At 40.7% G+C, this 22,030-nt stretch overlaps 1 protein-coding gene and 1 long non-coding RNA gene across 4 annotated transcripts in view; one reads left to right on the forward strand and one right to left on the reverse strand.

Moving 5' to 3' along the window:
- Positions 1-2,358: 2,358 nt before the first annotated feature.
- On the reverse strand, positions 2,359-4,596 carry LOC134761686 (uncharacterized). Its single transcript, XR_010140757.1, has 2 exons — positions 4,289-4,596; positions 2,359-4,093 (listed from the first exon to the last, which is right to left on the reverse strand). It is a non-coding gene; the product is annotated as an uncharacterized LOC134761686 (long non-coding RNA).
- The window catches only part of BPGM (bisphosphoglycerate mutase), a 35,690-nt gene continuing 18,173 nt past the window's right edge, over positions 4,514-22,030 (forward strand). Inside the window, exons 1-4 of one of the 3 annotated variants that reach the window (XM_054559836.2) lie at positions 4,664-4,766; positions 13,144-13,267; positions 14,335-14,657; positions 17,420-18,081. In XM_054559836.2, the coding sequence (XP_054415811.1) occupies positions 17,481-18,081 (601 nt within the window). In that variant the 5' untranslated portion in view covers positions 4,664-4,766; positions 13,144-13,267; positions 14,335-14,657; positions 17,420-17,480. Of the gene's footprint in view, positions 4,767-13,143; positions 13,268-14,334; positions 14,658-17,419; positions 18,082-22,030 lie in introns of all 3 variants that reach the window. The other 2 variants (XM_054559837.2, XM_002818480.3) reach the window with 2 other exon arrangements.

Genomic DNA, 22,030 nt, shown 5'->3' on the forward strand with positions numbered 1-22,030 from the left:
TCTTTGCCTGCCGCCATCCATGTAAGATGTGACTTGCTCCTCCTTGCCTTCCATCATGTTTGTGAGGCTTCCCCAGCCACATGGAACTGAAAATTCAATTAAACCTCTTTCTTTTGTAAATTGCCCAGTCTTGGGTATGTCTTTATCAGCAGTGTGAAAATGGACTAATACAAACTCTGATTTCCATCCACCATCCCCTCCACATCACCTCCCCACCCTGGCTCCTCAGCTAAACACCTTTTCCTCAGGTTAAAGAATAGAAAACTCTGTGGAGACAGAGGGTAAGGGGAAACCCTTCAGTAGCTATCAGGCTACTATCTTCACCTTTCTTAGCTCTGTAATATCAGAGCATAGAGAAAAAAATTCCTGGCCACTTTAGCAGTCTCCATGAAGAAAGGGTGGAGCCAGTAGGCATTGCCATTGGTTCAGTAGACATTCCCAGAGCACCATCATTTAGAGAAAGCAGCAGCCCATTTAAATCAATGAATCTTTTTAGGAAACTGAAACAAGTTCAATGCCCAAGAGTAGAGAATTGGTTGGACAGTTCTCTACTCTTGGACATACCACCTGGATGCACATTCACGTAATGGAATTATACACGGAAGAAAAATATTAAATGACATTGGGACATGTTAATAACAAATTAAGTAAAAAAGATTGCCACAAAACAGTATATATACTAAGATTCCAGGTTTTTTTTTAAGTAATTGATTTATGGGAAAAATACGATATATAAAATGTTAAAAATAAATTCTGGAGGGTAGGATTATAGGCATTTTAAGTTTTTTCTTTCCTAAACCTTATACAATAAACATTTTAAAACATAAATTTATAATTAATAAATATAAGCTTTTAAAAAAACTCCATAGGGCAGAGGTTGTGTTTACCACCATATAAACAACAAGCATTTAAAGAAACATGGGTTTTTCCTTAGCGGACTAGAGAATTTGTAAAAGAGGAAAGCACCTCTCTTGATTCCTCATGTTTCTACCTTTTTCCCCTATCCTTGTCCCAGATCTGAAAGTAGTGGGGGAAAAAAATCCACCTGGCTCTTTTCCTACACCAAGGTGCTTACTCAATGTTTAGTTTTACTGTAGGGGAATTTCACATAGATCAGGCTTCCCAATACCAGAGGTTCCTGGCTCTGCCACTGGGTCTGTACTCTCTCTGGCATTCACTTCCTGCCCATTACCTCTCTGGGTAGCTGCAAGATATCTGGGGAAATCCCAGACTCATGTCCTCTGCAAGAGTCCAGGTCTCCACTTGAGTGGAGAGCATGAAAAAGAGGCAAGCGCAATGCCAAGACTTTACTGAGTAATTTGAATAAAGTAGGTAAAATGCTTTACATTTATCATTACCATAATTGTTAAGAATAACAACTACCATTTATGAGATGCTTTCCATGTGGCAGGCACACACCACATTATCCCATTTAATTTTCACATTAGCGATTTGGATATTATCTCTATTTAACAGATAAAGACGTTGAGGCTGAGGTCAAGAAATTTGCCTAGGCTATTCTGCATTTTGCTAGCCTAGCAAAACCACTGGCTCCTTCCTTCCAGCAAACTCTAGAGTTAGCTATGATTGTGAGGCTTCCCCAGCCACACGGAACTGTGAGTCCAATTAAGCCCCTAAGTTCCCAGTGCTGGAAAGTGACAGACACAAGGTGCTTCAAAGATTGCAAAGCTATTCCAAAACTGCCTCCATGATTCTTCACCCTACTCTGTGAGGAAGATGACAATTCTAAGTTTTAACTTTTGAAAGAAAGGACAGACTTTAAGGTCCCTTCTGAGAGGTCTGGATGGCTGATCCATAACAGCATTTCCAGTTTTTAGTTTCAGAAAAGGGAGTCTTGTACTTAGGAGGTCAATGATGGGGGCCACACATAGGTCTATTATACTAGGTTATGAGTGGTAAATTTTAATCTGACCCTGAAGTAAGTAGGGTACAGTTGGAGACTAAACACTGGCAGCAAATAACCAACTCATGGTGTGTCCTGATACTGTGAAGAAAAGGAGACACTCCTGTACATGGGATATAAAACTAGCTAACTCTGGAGTTTGCTGGAAGGAGGGAGCCAATGGTTTTGCTAGGCTAGCAAAAGGGAGAATAGCCTAGGTCCGTGGATGATGTTTTGATGCACAGTGGACCAATTCAGCCATACGTGGAAAAGGCTAGAGGCTCTGTGCACATAACTGTGAAATTATTTTGATCAGGTATGTATGCTATCAATAAAATAGTGATTTATTCAGGTCACAAGGAAGACAATTTTCAACTAAAACTCAAAGTATCACATGGGTTAATATTGACTTTTTGATACACACTTCTAACAGAAAGGAAGACAAAGAGACAACATAGCTATAATAATTTATTGCTTTTCATTTCTTGTTTGGATAAAAGTGAGACTCCATCAAAAGTTGTTTGATGACACTCAATTATTTTCATAGTATCTATATCACCTGCTGTATCAGAACTGAAGTCCTCATGATTGGTCTTCAATGGAAGTGAATCCTAAAATTAATCTTAATTTAAAAAAATACATTGCTTTTGGGGTGAGGAGGAGAAGGCAGCAGGAAGAGGAAGCATTTTCCCAGAATTATATGAATTAGCAACCTTGGGTCCTAGCCCAAGATTTGTCCCCAACCAAGTAATTCTGAACACATCACTTAAGCTTCAGTTTCTTTATCTGTACAACAAGGAGTTAGAGTTTAATTTCCAAAGCCCTGTCAAGTACTAAGTTTGTACAAGTCTAATATTCTTTGGAGTTCATCTTTGCCTTAAATGGATTTATGATCATATTTGTGAACCACGACCTCGTTATTTAAAAATTCATAAGGGAGACAGCTCATCGAATAGACCAGGACACAGGGTTCAGGATATGATACTGTACCATAATTAAGTATGGAGAACAATCTTGCCATAGGGCAAAAGTAACTCCTGAAATTCTGTTAGCCTCTGCGCACATTTGTCTTACAAACATGCTTGCTCCTGATGAAAATTTGCTTTTTAATTCCTTTTAGACAGAATCACTGATACAACTGCTTCCATCTTATATCAAAATGACTTATTCATAAGCCACATACTCTTGTGAATGATTCTAAAAGGCAAGTGATGTTTGATATTGTTAAGGTTTTATGTGACAAGCTAGCATTCCATGGGTGTCCATAAGAACTGTAAACTTAAATCCAATGAGTAGGCGCCCTTAAGTCCAGACTAAGTAGCCCTAAATGCCAAATGCCACAAGACTGCCACTTGGGAATGACTGTCTTTAGCCTCCAGAGTGTGGATGGTGGGCACTCTGAATAGGAGCTTTATTACACTGTAGAAGAAAAGCTTTCTCCTTACTTTGTCCTCAACTGATATTGAGAAAAAAGCAAGAGGGCAAATGTATAAGATTTGGAAGCTGCTTCTTCCAGCTGTTCTGGCCTGAACTCTAGTTAATCTTGTGCAAGTTAAATTCTAACTATCACTAGATGGGACCTGTCACCTGCTGGGACCTGTCAAGCCTTGGATTAGCGCCGTCCCGGAAGTAAAGTTCTGTTCTTTGATATCCCAGGAGGAACTGTCATGCTCTAAGACGGATAAATGAGATACAGAACTGGCTACGATTAAGTCTTAATGAGTTCAATAAAGAGTGTGTCACAGAATTTCAAATGTGGAAAGATAATCTTTTCAACTGTATGTATAATTATTCTGAGGACTTGCTTGCCTGTCACAAACCTAATGCATTTGTTAGGAGGATGAAACAGGAAAAAATCACAGGAGGACACGAAACATTACGTAGGATAGCTTCTAAGAAGGGAATCTCCCATAACATTCCTTATCTTTCCCGCCCACCCAAAAGTTCTGACACATATGCTTCAAAACCTCGTGTGGTAGTTCAAGCCTGCTTAGAAGCTTTTAAGGCCTCGTGCCAGGTTTCCGGTGTTTTCATACATTTCTCTTGTTCAATTATTGTCGCCTCCAAATTTGTCATTCTCTCATTCCACTCCAGCCTCCCTTCCTCTGTGCAACAAGCTTTTACGGCATTCCATTCATCACTTTTCTTCCCCACCTAAAACACTGTCAGCAAACTGCCTAAGGGGAATCCCTATAAAAGCGGTAAGAGAAAGTAAGGATGCGTTACTGCCTATAAATCGGGCACTTTAAAGGCATTTGTTTTAATCACGACTTAAGACTTTCAACCACGAGTAATTTGTGCGAAAGGAGCTTCTTCTGGGAGGATAGCTCGGCTTCGTCTTCAGGTTTCAATCCCTAAATTTCCCATAAGTAAAAGAAACATCACCTCCTCTCTTCCAAGAGTCCGCTGACACCTGTCTTCACTCGCAGGTGTTCCTCTTAAATCGTTAAACGCTTTCTAGAACCTCAAACCGCTAAGATGCTCCCCGGACCCGAGGTTTTGGCCCAGCGACGCTCCAGGGTGTGTTTTTCTACTTCCCTAGGCCCAAGCCTGCCCGCTGGCGCCGAAGCCAACTCCTTACTGGTTCAGGTATGTGCTCGTCTCTATAGCGAACCAATCAGAGCCGCACTTCTTACTCCCGGGATTTGGTAAACGGAAGAGACCTCTCCGGTCCCGGGAGTAGGCCGGGACCGTGGATGAGTGACAGTTCAACTTTCCAATAGGCAGAGCCCTAGGACCTGCCCACGTCTGGTTCAGGGGCTAGAAAAGAGCGTCGATGCCGGGGGCAGTGATGAGTCCTAGGAGGCGGTGGCTCCTCGGCGGCTCGGAGGAGCGGCTGCTGCTGCTGGTAGCCCCTTTGCAGGTGAGTGGTTTTGTTTTAGAAAATGTTGCGAACGTTTACATTTTTTAGTGATGTGATGTTTTATTTTTGGGTGCGGGGAAGGCCAGTTTCTTCCTCCGGTTTAGTCGTTGGTGGGAGTCTGGTGCTCACTCCAGCCCTCAAGCTGGGACCCTCACTTATCGCCCCGGTCCCTTTCCCTTGTCCCTTTCTCAGAATGAGCCTCACAGGCAGTCACAGTTCTGTCAACTGAGAGGAGGAGCCCGCTTTCGTAGTGCTGTCCTTATGGCAAGAATATGTAGAAGCTGGAGGGAAGATAAACTCTCTTCTGGACGTCTGAGGCACTGTGTGGCAGAGCCCTTCCAATAGTAGGATCCCCTGGAAGGAAGCAGGGCGATGCCGCTGTATTTAGGGCTCTGGCAGACCTGGCCCTATCTATCATTTTGTGTAGTAGACAGAAAAACTCGAATGCGGTGAAAAGAGAAGGAGGTGAATATATGCAGTGTTTTCATGTAGGCATCTGGAGCCAAATCACAAGTTCTTAGAACCACTAGAAATAAAAACATAAGTGTATTTTCCTCTTTTCTAAGGGACGGGCTGGTATTACACTAGAGAAGGTAAATGAAATGCATAATTACAGTTAAGCTTTAAAGAATAGTTGGTTGTTAGCTAACTTATTATAACTCTTATTCCTCTACTGCCTCCCTTGCAAATTACGGAAGATCTTTAGCTTGTGAGTGGTACTAGAATGTTAGTTGACTAAATGCAGACTCTTTCCAAGAAGGGGAAAAATCAAAAGCTAAGTTTCACCTGTAGGTACTAAAGGTTTTTTTAATAGTGAAAGCAGAACTCATGTCAATTTGTCTTTTTTTTTTTTTTTTTTTGAAACGGAGTCTCGCTCTGTCGCCCAGGCTGGAGTGATTGCAGTGGCTTGATCTCGGCTCACTGCAACCTCCGCCTCCCGGGTTCAAGCGATTCTCCTGCCTCAGCCTCCCAAGTAGCTGGCATTACAAGCATAGGCCACCACGCCTGGCTAATTTTTGTATTTTTAGTAGAGACGGGGTTTCACCATGTTGGCCAGGCTGGTCTCGAACTCCTGACCTCAGGTGATCTGCCCTCCTCGGCCTCCCAAAGTGCTGGGATTACAGGCGTGAGCCACCGCGCCTGGCCTTGTCTTTTTTCTTTCTTTCTTTTTTTTGTTTGTTTGTTTTGAGACGGAGTTTCGCTTCTGTTGCCCAGGCTGGAGTGCAATGGCGCTATCTTGGCTCACCGCAACCTCCGCCTCCCGGATTCAATTGATTCTCCTGCCTCAGCCTCCCGAGTAGCTGGCATTACAGGCATGCGCCACCACGCCCAGCTAATTTTGTATTTTTAGTAAAGACAGGATTTCACCATGTTGGCCAGGCTGGTCTCGAATGCCTGACCTCAGGTGATCTGCCCGCCTCGGCCTTCCAAAGTGCTGGGATTACAGGTGTGAGCTGCCGCGCCGGCCTTCTTTTTTGTTTAAACTGCCTCCCGTGAGTCCAGGGAATAACTCTTTCTTAGCCATCTTTGTATTCCAGTAGCACCTCATACACCGCAGATGCTCCCCAGTTGGTGGTGGACTTCAGAGAAGCATAATTCAAACAGTGTCATAGTGGAAGGAGCTCTGAGTTAGAAATCAAGAACATTGGCTTTAGCCCTGAAGCTGTTACTATTTGTGTGATCTTAAACAAATCATTTCAACTGTGACTCTTAATTTTTGCATTTTTTTTTTTTTTTTTTTTTTTTGGAGACAGGGTCTCGCTCTGTTGCCCGGGCTGGAGTGCAGTGGCGCGATCTCTGCTCACTGCAACCTCCACCTCTGCCTCCTGGGCTCAAGCGATCCTACCACCTCGATTTTTGCATCTTTAGAAAGCAGATGTTGCATTAAATTATATCTGAGGCATAAACTCTGTATTAAAAGTCTGTTTTAAAGTAAAAATGATTAGTATACAAGCAGAATCTCATTGCAGTAAATTCTGTACCATCTATTAGCAAGTAAAAGTTCCCAGCTTCAAGGATATATTCTTGTTTTTTAATTTTTAATTTTTGTGTGTACCTAGTAAGTGTATATATTTATGGGTTACATGAGATATTTTGAGATAGGCATGCAATGCATAATCACATCAGAGTACATAGGGTAGCTGTCACCAAAAGTATTTATCCTTTATGTTTCAAACAATCCAATTATACTCTTTTAGTTATTTGAAAATTTACAATTAAATTATTTTTTTTTACTATAGTCACCCTGTTGTGCTAGCAAATACTAGGTCTTATTGATCTTCCTATTTTTGTCCCCATTACAAGGATATACTCTTTTGTGTTCATATTTAAATCAAACCAGATTATCATAGAAAATTTGGAGCATACAGAAGTATAATGTGGCAGAAAAATGTCACTTAGAAGCAACCACTGTTAGTGTTTGGGTAGAGCTTTTAGTCTTCCTCTTTTGCCTGCTGTGGTTGGTTGAGATTAAGAGGCACATTTTAAGTAATGATTGATGCACCTAAATTCACCTGGCCTTCATCTTTGTGTGTCTGGGGCCTGAAGAACAGAGGTCACAAAAGTGTTTGAACCGAATGGTTTCTTGAAACATCCTTGGAATGAAATCTGATATGAAAGATGTTTATATGGGTGGCAGGACAAAAGAGGACAAAAAGTATTACTTAATAACAAAACCCTTCTGCTGAAACTTGGCCACAAATATGAGGAAAACATACTTTGTAAAATATAAATTAAATGTTAACCACTTCATTAAAGCATTTGGATTGCAGAATATTAGTACTTGGTAAGCTTCTGAGGTATCTTACCATCACCTTCTTCCATCCCACAATATTTGATTGCATTCCTCCTTCTACCACCTAATTTAAGCATTTCTCCTCTAATTCCTCCCTTCATTTTACTTTATTCCCAGCTTTTGCTTCTGCTCATATCATCCGCAAGGTAGAATTGCTTTGATGGGCCTAAGATCTGTGCCATTATTTATGAGTTAGTCAAAGTCTGCTCCATTCTACCTCTCACTTTTTGGTAGAGTGCTTCACCGTAATCTCATTTAATCTTCCTGATAGCCCCCTGAGAACAGTAGTTTCATGATCCTCATCTTTATAGATATGGAACCTGAGGTTCAAAGAATTTAAATAGCTTACTTAAGATCACATTGTCAGTCAGTAGCAAAGCTGGGCTCATATCTAGGTTGTTTTTACTTTAGACTTTTGGGATTTGGTGGAAACAGTTTGTGTTGATAAAAGCTACTACCCTGGGGAAGACAGTGACCAGAGATAGGAAGGAGGGGTCCGTCATGAGTGGGTGTTGTCCACAGTGGTGATGCCATGCAGGCTGGAACATGCAACATGCCCTGAGCAAATGCACATCTCATTACACATGTATATCTCTTCCCCATGAGTAGGGGCCTGCCTGTTATGGTTGGTTATTCTTGTAACAAGCAATCAGTAGGAAATATTAGTAGATGTAAGATTGGTGAATGAGAGGGTTTTAGTGTCTGGAAAACACCTGTGAGTGGTAACATTTGCTCCTGGTAAAAAGATGTTCTTATAACTGCAAGTACAGATGAAAAAGTTTCTACAAAGCCTTAGGAAAAGTAATAGACCATGGAACACTTTTACGTACAGTTGTGTTTGAACTTCTAATAGTGAACTTGATTTGGGGGAAGGCATAGTTTGTTAAGACATTAAAAGCCTTGGCCGGGCATGGTGGCTCACGCCTGTAATCCCAGCACTTTGGGAGGCCAAGGCGGGCAGATCACGAGGTCAGGAGATCGAGACCATCCTGGCTAACACAGTGAAACCCTGTCTCTACTAAAGATACAAAAAAAAATTAGCCAGGTGTGGTGACGGGCGCCTGTGGTCCCCGCTACTCATGAGGCTGAAGCAGGAGAATGGCATGAACCTGGGAGGCGGAGCTTGCAGCGAGCCGAGATCGCGCCACTGCACTCCAGCCTGGGCCACAGAGTGAGACTCCGTCTCAAAAAAAACATTAAAAGCCTTAAGGAACTGAGCCCCAGATTTCATTTCCCTTGAGAACTGTTCCTTTTTAATTTGTTAAAGACATGGTTCTTTTTCTCTGTCCTCAAATAATAGCCGGCACATCTTCTATAAAGTTAGATTCCTATTGCAGTGGGGGTTAAAAGTTGCTCAAAGCCACACAATAAGGGGTTTGGACCAAGGAAAATGTCATCTGAGTGTCTAGGGTAGCAACTGACTATTTAATATTTAAATGTGAGCTTTGAATCTAAGTGACTCTGGTTCTATCTGTCTTATTTTATATAACTTCAACATTATATTGCTGATCAAATTTCTTGCTCAAACGTTGGAAATACAAGAAAAACTAGGTTTTTAAGTTGGACTTTACCCTGTAGTTTGCCCTATTTGTCCGTGCGTTGTACCAGTAGGGTCTTAGGCATTATTAACTTTCAAACACGTGAGGAAGGGAGGAAGCAAAGTCCCAGGAGTGTCAGTTTGGAAGACAGGATGAGCCTCAGTTATGGGGAGTACTTATAACAGAGGAGCCTCAGTTATGGGAGAAATATAATGTGAAATTATATTTCACATAATTTCATATGTGGAATTATATAGTTTAATGAAGGAGTAGGAAGCAGCAGCAGATGATCATGCTACATTTGTTGAAAGTACTTAGGGATCTCAAAAATATTAGAGGGGTAACCTTAGTAAATGCAGTGCCTTGCAAGTACGTCATTCCCCTATCTATAGTCCCTGTCTTGCCAAAAAAGAATGCTAATCTTGAATCATAATTTTATGTTTCAATTTTATGGTGGCATTTATGGAAAGAATATTCTTTGCTTTATAGCTAACTTAGATGGAATTTCTATACATTTATAGTGAAAGGTCTTTGAAAGTTATAAGTCACCTGCAAAGTATGTTCTTTGATTTGTTTATTGTCAAAGCAATTACATAGCACCTACTCCTGAGCAAGTATACATTCCCCTGAAGTGTGAGGCACTATGGGATAATTTATGAAGATGTCTAGTGGGGTAAAGTGTGTCAAAATGACAGATGATATTTTTGAAGGAGATTAATAGGATGAATCCTATTCCCCTATAGTTCAATCTTGAACCCATTCCTAAATAATTTAGTTAAGCAAAAGTCAAGTACTCAGACTGATTTAAATGTCTTCAGTATTGCCTTCTATGGGGAATAAAAACAATTATGAATGGGATTCCATTACTCATGGTACTTGCCGTTCTGGCCAAGAATAAAATCGAGTGATTTCATAATGTTGGGATTATTCTATGACAGGATGCTTAAAGGTTAAAAATGCTGATGTCATTAGTAGATCTAAGTTTGGGATCCAGCTAGGCCAAGATCAACATATTGAGGGCTTCTGGCCTATACCTTTTTAAAAAAAATTTACATTTTTAATTTTAAATTATGGGTGCATAATAGTTGTATGTATTTATAGGTATATGTGATGTTTTGGTACAGGTATACAATATGTAATGATCAAATCAGGGTAATTGATTTACCTCATGCATTTGTCTATTACCTCATGCATTTATTTTTTTGTATTGGGAACATTCTAATTCCATTATTTTAGTTATTTTAAAATGCAATAAATTATTATCACCCCATTGGGGTACTGAATACTATATCTTATTTATTCTAACTATAGTTTTGTAGCTGTTAACCATCCTCACTTTAACCCCCTCACTCCTGTTAGCTTTCCCTGCCTCTGGCAACCATAATTCTGCTATTGCAATACATTCAATTTTCAAAATTTTTAGCTCCCACATATGAGTGAAAACATGTGAAATTTGTCTTTCCATGCTTGGCTTATTTCACCTAACCTTATGCTCTCCAGTTCCATCCATGTTGTTGTGAATGACAGGGTTTCATTCTTTTTATGGTTGAATAATATTCCACTGTATATATGTGCCAAATTTTCTTTATCTGTTCATCTGTTGATGGGCACTTAGATTGCGTCCATATCTTGGCTATTGTGAATAGTGCTGCAATAAACATGGAGTGCAGATATCTCTTCAGTATACTTATTTGCTTTCTTTTGGATGTATACCCAGGGGTGGGCTTGCTGGATCATGTGTCTACTACCTGTTTTTGAACAGCCCACAAACTATGCATGGGTTTTACATGTAAAATGGTTGAAATAAATTAATATTTCATGTGCATGAAAATTATTTGAAATTCTAATTTCAGTGTCCATACCTAAAGTTTTATTGAAACAGATTTATTCACTTATATATTATGTATGGTGGCTTTCAGCTGCAATGGCAGAATTATACAATTGTACCTAATTATGGCAGAGACCAGTATAGCCTAGAAAGCCTAAAAAATTTGCCATTTGGTGGTTTACAGAAAAAGTTGCTAACATCTGAGCTAAGCTATAGTGTCTTTCACATTTATCTCCTTCATCTCACTTAAACGGGCATTGTTCTGGTCCAAGTTTTTATTCTGTGTTACCAGAATTATTGCAAAAACCCCTCAGCTAGTGTTCATACTCCTGGGTTTTCCTGTCTATTTCTGTAAGTAAGTACTACCTGATCCTGCTAAAATGCATGCTACTAAACTTCTAATGATGTCCCAATATGTATAGAAAAACCTACATGCTTTGGCACAAGGCTTTTTTTGGGTCACTATTTTTTCTTATCTTTCTAGGCTAGTCTCCTCCTGCTTCCTTATTATACCCTATACTTACGGTGGCCATATAATTTTCCAAATGGGACACTTAAGTGTGAAAGGGGCCCTAGTAGTAATTATGTTGGGGAAACAGGCCTAAGACAATACTGTTCTGTAATAATGATGCATGTGCCTCTTTCTCCTAACCACCCTCTCTGTCTTGACCTTGCCAAAAGAATGCTAATCTTGAACCATAACTTCAATTTTATGGTAGCATTTATGGAAAGAATATTTTTTGCTTATTAGGCAAATCAGGATGTATGGTTACTCTAGCTATACTCCAACCAGTTTGAATGGGCTCACCGTTTTCCATATGTACCTGTTCTTTGCCTTCACTCACTGTTCCCCTAGATTGGAATTCCTTTACTTTTTTCTGTAAATCTAAACCTTGCCTTTCCAAATCCAGCTTAAAAAATACTGTGTCCACGAAGCCTTACTCAGAAATATTCTCTCCCATCCCGCCTCTCTTTTACTAATGAAGTGCTTTGTCATGGTGTGAATTACTTTGAGTTTTAGGTACACACACACACACACACACACACACACACACACACACACACACACACACACACACACACACACACACACACACACACACACACACACACACACACACACACACACACACACACACACACACACACGTACTGAAGACATAATTCTTGTTGGATTACATATTCCTCATAGGCCTAGCATTGGGCCATGCCTAAATGGGATCTGCAAAATGTTTGAAGAATGAATTAATTGGTCAGGCTAGGGAGACTGAGTATTTGGGGCTTTCAATTTATGAGTCATCCATTTTAATGTGATTAAAGCAGTGAGAAAAGGGTTTCCAAGAACTGAAGACTGAGCCTCAGGTTTCAATGTGACAGTGTAGCACAATGGTTCAGGGCATAGATATAGACTTCTTGAGACTAAATTCCAGCTCTGCCATTTACAGCCTCTGTTACCTAAGGCAAGTTAACCTCTCCTCCTGTTTCTTCATCTGTAAAATGGGAGTAATCATAGTAGCCACTCCATGGAATGGTGGTTGAGGATTCAAACAGTGCCAAGTAACATGGAAGTAACATTCATAGGTGAGCACTCTGTGAATGCTCCTTATAAAACCATCAGACCTCGTGAGAACTCACTTTCTATCATAAGAACAGCATGAGGATAACTGTCCCTATGAATCAATTACCTCCTCCTGGGTCCCTCCCATGACACATGGGGATTATGGGAACTACAATTCAAGATGAAATTTGGTTGGGGACACAAAGCCAAACCATATCATTCCACCCTGGCCCCTCCCAAATCTCATGTCCTCACATTTCAAAACATAATCATGCCCTTTCCAGCAGTCCCCCAAAGTCTTAGCTCATTCCAGCATTAACCCAAAAGTCTAAATCCAAAGTCTCATCTGAGACAAGGCAAGCCCTCTCTGCCTATAAGCCTAGAAAATTGAAAGCAAGTCAGTTACTTCCTAGATACAATGGGGGTACAGGCATTGGGTAAATACACCTGTTCCAAATGGGAGAAATTGGCCAAAACAAAGGGGCTACAGCAGGCCCCATGCAAGTCCGCAATCCAATAGGGCAGTCGTTACACCTTAAAGTTCCAAAATGATCTCCTTTGACTTCATGTCTGAATGATAGCTTTTGGACCTATAGGATTAAATAAAATATTACAATTTATTCCACCTATTTCTTTTTACCTTTTCATGTGGCTTGTAGAAAATTTAAAACTTCATTGTGCCTTGCATTATATCTTGATTGGACACAACTGATCTAAAGGATGACTAGAGCTTAACCTAAAGCAGGGTGAGACTGAAGTGGCAATGGAGAGAAGAGATGAAGGGTGAGTGTTCTGCATGGGGTACAGTGTGTGCAAAACTACTGAGGCAAGAAAGAACCTGACATGCTCAAGGAAATAAAACAAAAGTGTTGCAGGTCACATGAAGGATTCTGAACATTTTCCTAAGACCAATAGGAAGAATTCAGGGTTTAAAATAAGATACTCAATTTTCAAGGAGTTTAATTGTTAGTTTTCTGTTAATAAATGAGGGCAAGAGAACTTCAACTGAATATAGCAAGACTTTCAACATTGAAGCTCCCCAACTCCCTAGGATGGTGGGGGAGGGGCGATTTGGTCAGCAGAGGAAGCAGGATGCTGCCCATCACCTGAACCTAACCCTAGGGTATGAGGAATAAGCACCGCCCACTAGAGAGAGAAGCAGTGTCACCTGGGAAGAGGTAGTTTTCAGTTCAGTTCTTTTTCAGTGCAATTGACACTCAAAGCTGAGTGGGAGTTTGAGGACAGAGCTAGGAATTCTGCAGGGCACCAGCAAATGGTTTGGTGAGGGAGAGCTGTAAAGGTGGGTCAGGGAGAAGGAAGCCCAGAGCATTATGGGGATTAGAGGGTCTGTCCTTTGAAAGGCTGTGTTGGGCAATAACAGGAAAGCTGGTTAAGTGGTCCAGACGCTTGGGTTCTGACCATCTCCTGGGGTATGGTGGCTGCACCATTTATCTGTGGCCTAGGGGAGGTTTCCCTTTAAGTCAGAGGTCATAAGCTAGCAGCCACGATCTAGCCTGCAGAAGAAATGTTTTGTTTCACTCACATTTTACAAATATACATTAGTTGCTAATATTTAAATCAGATATCAGATGAAAATACACGTTTTCATTTTTTTTAATTGGAAGATCTAGAAACCTCAATTGCTCAGTATCACAGGGCAATGGGCTGGAGCTAAGTAGTAGGTACTCCTTTTATTTTTTACATGAATTTTTAGGAGATTTTGAAATGATTGTTTTAGCTTTTTTAAAAAAGACATTTATTTACTCAAAGGTTCTCTGTGGTCTGACTCTACGTCTTGCAGTCATCCTAGTCTTCGATGTCAGCAATCCCATCTTCTTTTTGTTTTCCAGAAAAGTTCTAAGAACAGTGCTGTTGGCTCAGTGAGATGAGGTTATCAGAAAACTTTTACTGTTTACACAAGAGTTGCCTCCTTCAGAGAAGCGTGCATGTTCCTTGCAGTTCACTGTGCCCATCACTCTGCATCGTCCAGCTGCACTCTGCTTCACACAGCTGCCTGGCCATTGTAGGCATTTGAGTTTGCAATCCATGCCTTAAACTTTCAATCACACTGGCTACAGCGTTGTGTGTTTCTTGGTAAACACTGGGTAAATCGGCTCCAGTGGATGTTGATTGAAGTTTCTATGTTTGCAAGCTAATCCTCAGCAGTTTCTTTGTAAGTATCCAGCAGTTAAGTGGGAAAAGTCCGTTGATAGTATTAGGGAGGAGAGAGGAAAGTGACCTTTTGTTTTCTTGAGATAGACATACTAGTTTAGTACTTTATCATGTATTCACCTGCGTAAATGTATTCCTGTGCTTCAGAGTGAGGGAAGGATGCGTATTTGCATAGTTTTTGTGACTGCAGTACTGTTCCTCTGTTCTGGTGTGTGTTTTTTTGTTTTGTTTTGTTTTTTTTTTTTTTTTTAGTAAAAAGAAAACAGAACTTTGTTTTAATGCAGTAAGCAAATATAGGAGAATAAGATACCACAAAGCTTGGTGGTGGGTGCCTGAGTGTTCATGTTGCTGTTACTACATTGTTTTGTCCCCTTGATATAGTTTATAGTCAAAAGATGGTGGAAAGGTGCTTCTGTCTACAAAATTTGTCTAACCATGCCCTTCTTTAACTGAAGAGTGAACGGCTTCATTAACTTAAGGAGGTTTCTCACTTGACAAGATAAACTGAGGATGAAGGTAGAGGAACAGTTGATAGCTTCTTTTTTCTCCATCCACCTCCTCCACTACCACTAACAAAACAAAATGATCAATGGATTCAAAGGGTAGATACAGTTTTTGCTGGAGCTGAGGCTTCTACTACTTGGCGGATTGGGGCTTTGTAAAGAAACACTGCAAAAATATCTTCCATTTGCAAATTAACACACTTACACACACCCCTCCGTGTGTGTGTGTGTGTGTATGTTCATCACCTGGTTTCTCTCAGGTGAGGGGCTCTGAAGCTTGAACTTTGTTAGACTCATGACTATTCTGCCCCTGGGCACAGGCAGTCATCTGGCAAAACACTGCCTGGATACCTTTTGTTCCCTTCTCTGTTCTGCCACCCTGATGCCTCTTCTAGGCTAAGGACAGAGACTTCCTCCTTGGGAATTATCAGCTCTGTGGGATGCTTTCATCTGGGTCCTGAGCCCAGGCTCTTCTGGTTCCCTGGCACTTCCCTGCTGCACATGCACAGCAACCTGGTACTTAACAAGAAAGGAAAATCATCATCCTAACTGCTGTAGCCTTTCAACTTCAGTCATGCACCACCTAATGATGTTTCAGTCAAGCATGGATCGCGTAAATGATGGTGGCCCTGTAAGATGGTAATGGAGCATTTATAGACATCTGATATGTGGCACTTGACATTGGCATTGCAGATCGAGTAGGGGAAATGATTGATATTCAGTAATTGTGCTGGGATACTTGGCTTTCCATATGAAAAAACATAAGTAACAATATGTATACCATCTAGGTTTGTGTAAGTACATTCTGTGTTGTTTGCATGACGAAATCACCTAATGATGCATTTGCCAGGACATATTCCCTTCATTAAGCAACACATGACGATACTTGCAAATCACCTCAATTTGATGTCTTCCTTTAAGTCCTCTGTTTGCCTTCCATTGAAATATAAAGCCTTATTTTAAAGACTGTTTTCCTTTCAGAATCTCTAGGAATTACTAAAGAAAGGTTAGAAACTAGATCTAGATTCCAATCCATTTTGCCATGGATTGTTATTTTACTGTGGGTGACTCACAGTTTAAGTGGGAGAGAAAATCTCCAGTTAATGGAAGTTGCCAAGAGTGGCAGAAGACCAGGCCGTAGTGCTCGTATAATCTTTACAACCCAGTGTGCAAAACACTGGAGCGGAGATAGAGAGGCCGGGCACGTAAACTAAGCATGTGTCAGTGCAGATGTGTCCACCACAAGGAGAGGAGAGGCGGGCTGAGCAGCCATGTCAGCAGATTCTCCAAGGACAGAGTGGGCCCAGCAGATCTTCAGGCCAGCGGCTTAAACATAAGGAGTTCAGCATAGCTTGAGAGTTGCTGGTCTCCCTTTACTAGATTCTCCCCCTGCTAAGATGTAGCTGGTGTGTGTAGGATATCTGGAGGGCTGGGGAGGAGGAGGCGGGGCCTCTTTATCAGTGTGGTTCCTCTCACTCCTACAGACCAGATCTGTTTGTACAGGCAGCATCCCTCAGCTGCTTGCATTTGATAGCTTATTTTGCATCTGGATTTATTCCTGCTGAAAACTCTGTCTTGAGGCAGGTGCAAGATTATTTAGGTGTGTACCATATTTGGTGTTAATGTCTCTTTAAATCACTTTTAATTTGTCTGAATGTTGAACTGATGTGTTTTGCATACCTTAGATTTTCTTTTGTGTTGTAGCCTGTGGCATTGAAGAGCAAGTTGCCACCAGCCAGTGATACATACCAGATATATGCAGTGGTGCACTGAAATAACATGTTTAATAACTTCTATAATAAGAATGTGAGACTGGTAAATACACAAGAAAACAAAGTGAAAAGGATGCCTTCAGTGTAGAGTCAGCTGCTGGGAGCTGGGAGTTCCCAGCCACTAGTCATTCTTTCAGATGTCTGTAACTCATTATATTAAATCCTTTCTACTGTAAGCATAAATTGCCTTTGTATCTGGCAGAAACACAGCATGCCATTAGAATGAAGTGTTTTGTTATTTTATGTCATACAATTAACATGCTATCCAAACATCAGAAAATTTAAGTCAACTAGATTCCCTGTAATGAATTATTAATATCTATAGAATATGCCTGTATGTGTCCCAGTGTATGAGTTGTCACATTTCTGACTGTTCAAAGGGATTTCAGTTTCTTTTAGAAATTGGGTGTTGTAAAGCGATGTTTCTATCCCTAGGTTGTCAGTTGAATGAAGAATATAACTTAGACTTGTTGTTCTTGTCTTTCTAGATGTATTGCTGTCCTTGAATATTAGCCCATTTGAAAACGCCTGGGAAGTTCAGCCATCAGTATGTCCAAGTACAAACTTATTATGTTAAGACATGGAGAGGGTGCTTGGAATAAGGAGAACCGTTTTTGTAGCTGGGTGGATCAGAAACTCAACAGTGAAGGAATGGAGGAAGCTCGGAACTGTGGGAAGCAACTCAAAGCGTTAAACTTTGAGTTTGATCTTGTATTCACATCTGTCCTTAATCGGTCCATTCACACAGCCTGGCTGATCCTGGAAGAGCTAGGGCAGGAATGGGTGCCCGTGGAAAGCTCCTGGCGTCTAAATGAGCGTCACTATGGGGCCTTGATCGGTCTCAACAGGGAGCAAATGGCTTTGAATCATGGTGAAGAACAAGTGAGGCTCTGGAGAAGAAGCTACAATGTAACCCCGCCTCCCATTGAGGAGTCTCATCCTTACTACCACGAAATCTACAACGACCGGAGGTATAAAGTATGCGATGTGCCCTTGGATCAACTGCCACGGTCGGAAAGCTTAAAGGATGTTCTGGAGAGACTCCTTCCCTATTGGAATGAAAGGATTGCTCCTGAAGTATTACGTGGCAAAACCATTCTGATATCTGCTCATGGAAATAGCAGTAGGGCACTCCTAAAACACCTAGAAGGTACCAGCTTTATATACCACTTATTAGAGGTTGCCAAGTGTGATATCTAGGCCTTAATCTAGAAATTAAGCTAATGAGGCCCTATTTACACAATAGACTCCTCTATCCCCCTTTGTCACTTCAGATTTAAGAATTGTCTTGTTCTATAAATCAGATCTCTTGTGTGTTTTCCGTTCCTGTTACCCGAAGCAGCAGTTTTCAGACTTTAGCAAATATCAGAGTCACCAGGAGAGGTTGGTGTATCACAGATTGTGGGTCCCACCCTCAGAGTTTCGGAATCAGTAGGTCTGGGGTGCACCCTGAGAATCTGCATTTCTTAGAAGTTTTAGGTGATGCTGATACTGCTGATTGGGGTTCCACACTTTGAGAAGCACTGGTCTAAAGGACTGTATGGTTTGTTGTAGTGAAATGAAAGGAAGCTAGGAAAGGAAGGAATTGTTGAAATGGCCTTGAAAGTAAATTAGAGTTTTTCAAGTCAAGTAAATTATCTAGACTTCAGTTTTGCTCATGTTCTTCCAACTTTAAACAATGATTGCTGTGTTTCCAGACGTAGGTTTCCTGAGCAGTTCTTTTGTTTCAATCCTCTTTTCAGAACAGGCTTAGTCGTTGACTGGAAGAAAGTTAGGGGGAAGGAAACTAAAAGGATACTTGGTTTATTTATCTTGACTCTAAAATTTTGGAAATCATCGGCAGCCATAATTTTAACTACTTTATGTCATGTTCTACATGTATACTAAAACATACTGTATTGTTACCTTCTTTTTAAGTAACGTGAACCAAGTGAACTCTTGAGGATTCAGGTTCACCGGTTTTGAGCATCAGTGATTGCACTGTGACACCTTCTGGATTTCTGACTGTTCTGTGGATTTCTCATTTCCCTCTCTGCCTCCACTCATTCCAGATGGTTGTGCTTTTTGCGTGATATGCCCTGTCTGGTGTTTTCCTGCCTTTCATCACTGTCAGCAGTTAGCTTACTGGTGATAAATAGAAGAAATTTCTCCATCATTCATTTTCATTCTGCTTTAATTTTCTATAAGAGGCTGTGACAAATAAAAAGGCTGACCTTGTATGTGAAATAAGTAGAAATAGATTATTAGTTAAAAATGAAATAATCTTTAGCATGTGATTATTTTCCCCTAATTTTTATAACATGACCAAGAACTAAATCATTACTTGCATAGCTGACATCCATTAGTCACGCAGAGACCTAAAATCTACAGACTATTAGATACTAAAATTTTATTGGCTAGACATGGCACTTGATATGTGCGTGCGCGCACACACACACATGTGTATCTTATTTACTCAACTGTATAAAAGGTTCTATTCTTGTTCCGAATAATTAGATCTTTAACTTCATTATTAGTGATATATAACTTCATCATTAATGGACCATAGTATTTTATTGTTTGAAGAAGAGGTGAGGCTCCTACTAGACAACAAACTGAAATTCAGAATTTCAGAGTTTCTGCCAGAGGCATATTCTATTCAACTGTGCCAACTCCTTTTTCAGAGCTGGGTCTCAGATTTATTGTGGCCAGGCTCCCTTCTCTCAAGAAAATACCACTATCTCCTTTAGGATCCTCTTTCTCCACCTTCTTAGCTTGGAAGTCCCCCTTTTAAAAAAGTTTCCTGCTGTTTAATACCATTGACTCTTCACCTATCTTCAAATTTATTATAGATCTCTTTAAAACGATTCTACAGCCCAGCCACAGCTCATTGTACACATCCCCTCCTGCTAGTGCATTGATGATTTAACTATTTTTTACTGTTCTTTTTGAGGGAAATCGGAAAGTTTAACAAATGATGGTAAAGAAGACTATAACCATGGTGGGGGCAAAGAGAGAATTACATGTAGAGGTTGTGTTTAGACATGGCAAAACTTGCTTTTCTACATTTGAGGGAGGTTTTGAAACTATTAGCAATTTATTTAATTAATTTAATCGAATGGTGTACCTGCTTTGGAAAACAATCTGGCAGTTCCTCAGAAGGGCTAAACATAGACTTACCATATGATCCAGCAATCCCACGCCTACCCATATAGCTGTATTAGCTTCCCAGTGCTGCCGTAAGAAAACACCCAAACTGGGTGGGTTAAAACAACAGAAATGTGTTTTCTGGGGGCTGGAAGTCCCAAATCAAGGTGTGAGCAGGGCTATGCTCTCTCTGATGACTCTAGGAGACAATTCTTCCTTGCCTTGGCTAGCTTCGGTGTTTGTCGGCAATCTTTGATGTTCTGTGGCTTTCAGAAGCATCGCTCCTTGGCATTCTCCTTGTGTGTGTGTTTCTTATCCACATTTCTCCTTTTATAAGGCCACCAATAATATTAGCCTGCCGCCTCCCACCAGTGACCTCCATTTTAATGGGATTATTCTCTGTTAAACCCTGTATTTCCAAATAGGGTCACATTCTGAGGTACTGGAGGTTGAGACTTCAGCCTATCTTTTTGAGGGGATCACAGTTCAAACCATCACAATGCCCAAGAGGAATGAAAACACATGTCCACACAACAACTTGTACCTAAACCTGCAGAGCAGCATTATTCATAATAGACAAAAGATTGAAACAACCCAAGTGTTCATCAACTTATAAATGGGGTCTATCTATACAATGGAATATTATTTGGCAATGAAAGGGAAGGTGATGCTGATACATGCTACCATATGGGTGAACATTGAAATAACTCTGTTATGTGAAAGAAGCCAGCCACAAGGGATCACATGTTATAGGATTTCATTTATATGAAATACCCAGAATAGGCAAATATTTAGAAACAGAAGGTAGAGTGGTTGTTGCCTAGAGGGTAGAGAGGATGGAAGATTTTGCAAGTGATTTGCTGATGGGTACAGAGTTTCTTGTTGGGGTGATAAAAATATTCTAAAATTGATTGTAGTGAGGATTGCACAACTCCGAATATGCTAAGAGCCATTGAGTTGTACACTTTGTGTGGGCGAATTGTATGTGAATTATGTCTCTTTAAAGCTGGAAAAATAATCAATGGAATTGAAAGGTTAAAGGATTTGTCATTGGCCTAGAAAACAATGGGGGGTGGCAAACATAATGGAAGTGATAACAAAACTGAAATGCATGGCTGTGGAGTGTAGAATACTGGGGAAAATCAAAGTGCAGCTTTGACCACTGGGGCAGAAGTGGACTTACAGGGCTCATTGGGAAATAAGCAGGCATTGGTCTTCAGGCAGCTTCCAGTCCTTCATCTAAAGGGCTTTTTATTTTATTTTATTTCTTATTTTTATTTTTTTAAGTTGGAAGTATGAAACTGAATGACCTTTAGAGATTAATGACATTTTCTTTTCTTTTCTTTTTTAGACAAAGTCTCACGGTGTTGCCCAGGCTGGAATGCAGTGGTTCGATCTTGGCCCACTGCAACCTTCGCCTCCTGGGTTCAAGCGATTCTCATGCCTCAGCCTTCTGAGTAGCTAGGATTATAGGCATGTACCACCACACCTGGCTAATTTTTGTAATTTTTTAGTAGAGATGGGGTTTTGCCATGTTTGCCAGGCAGGTCTCGAACTCCTGGCCTCAAGCGATCTACCCACCTCAGCCTCCCAAAGTCTGAGATTACGGCATGAGCCACTGCGCACCTGGCCATTAATGACATTTTAAAGTAGCCTTACATTATAACTCCTATCCCTATTACCATAAACAGACTTTATAGAAAATGTTTTTATTTGGGGGATAATTGATGTAAAACAGTGGGGTTGGTGTAGAAAGAAGTAAATTGTAGGAAATGACTTCAGTAGGAAGTATGTGAACACAGAAAAAGACATGGGCTGCCGGAGAGGGGGGTATCTATGAGAGAGGTAGAGAATAAAAATGATGGGGTTGGTGACCAAGGAGGATGGCAGATAGAGGGAAAAAATGGCAGAAAAGCCAGAACATGCAGTTAGGATAAGACCATAGCCTAGAAAACTAATGGAGTGGATGTGAG

This window comes from Pongo abelii, chromosome 6 (assembly GCF_028885655.2).
Source record: "Pongo abelii isolate AG06213 chromosome 6, NHGRI_mPonAbe1-v2.0_pri, whole genome shotgun sequence".
NCBI lineage: Eukaryota > Metazoa > Chordata > Mammalia > Primates > Hominidae > Pongo > Pongo abelii.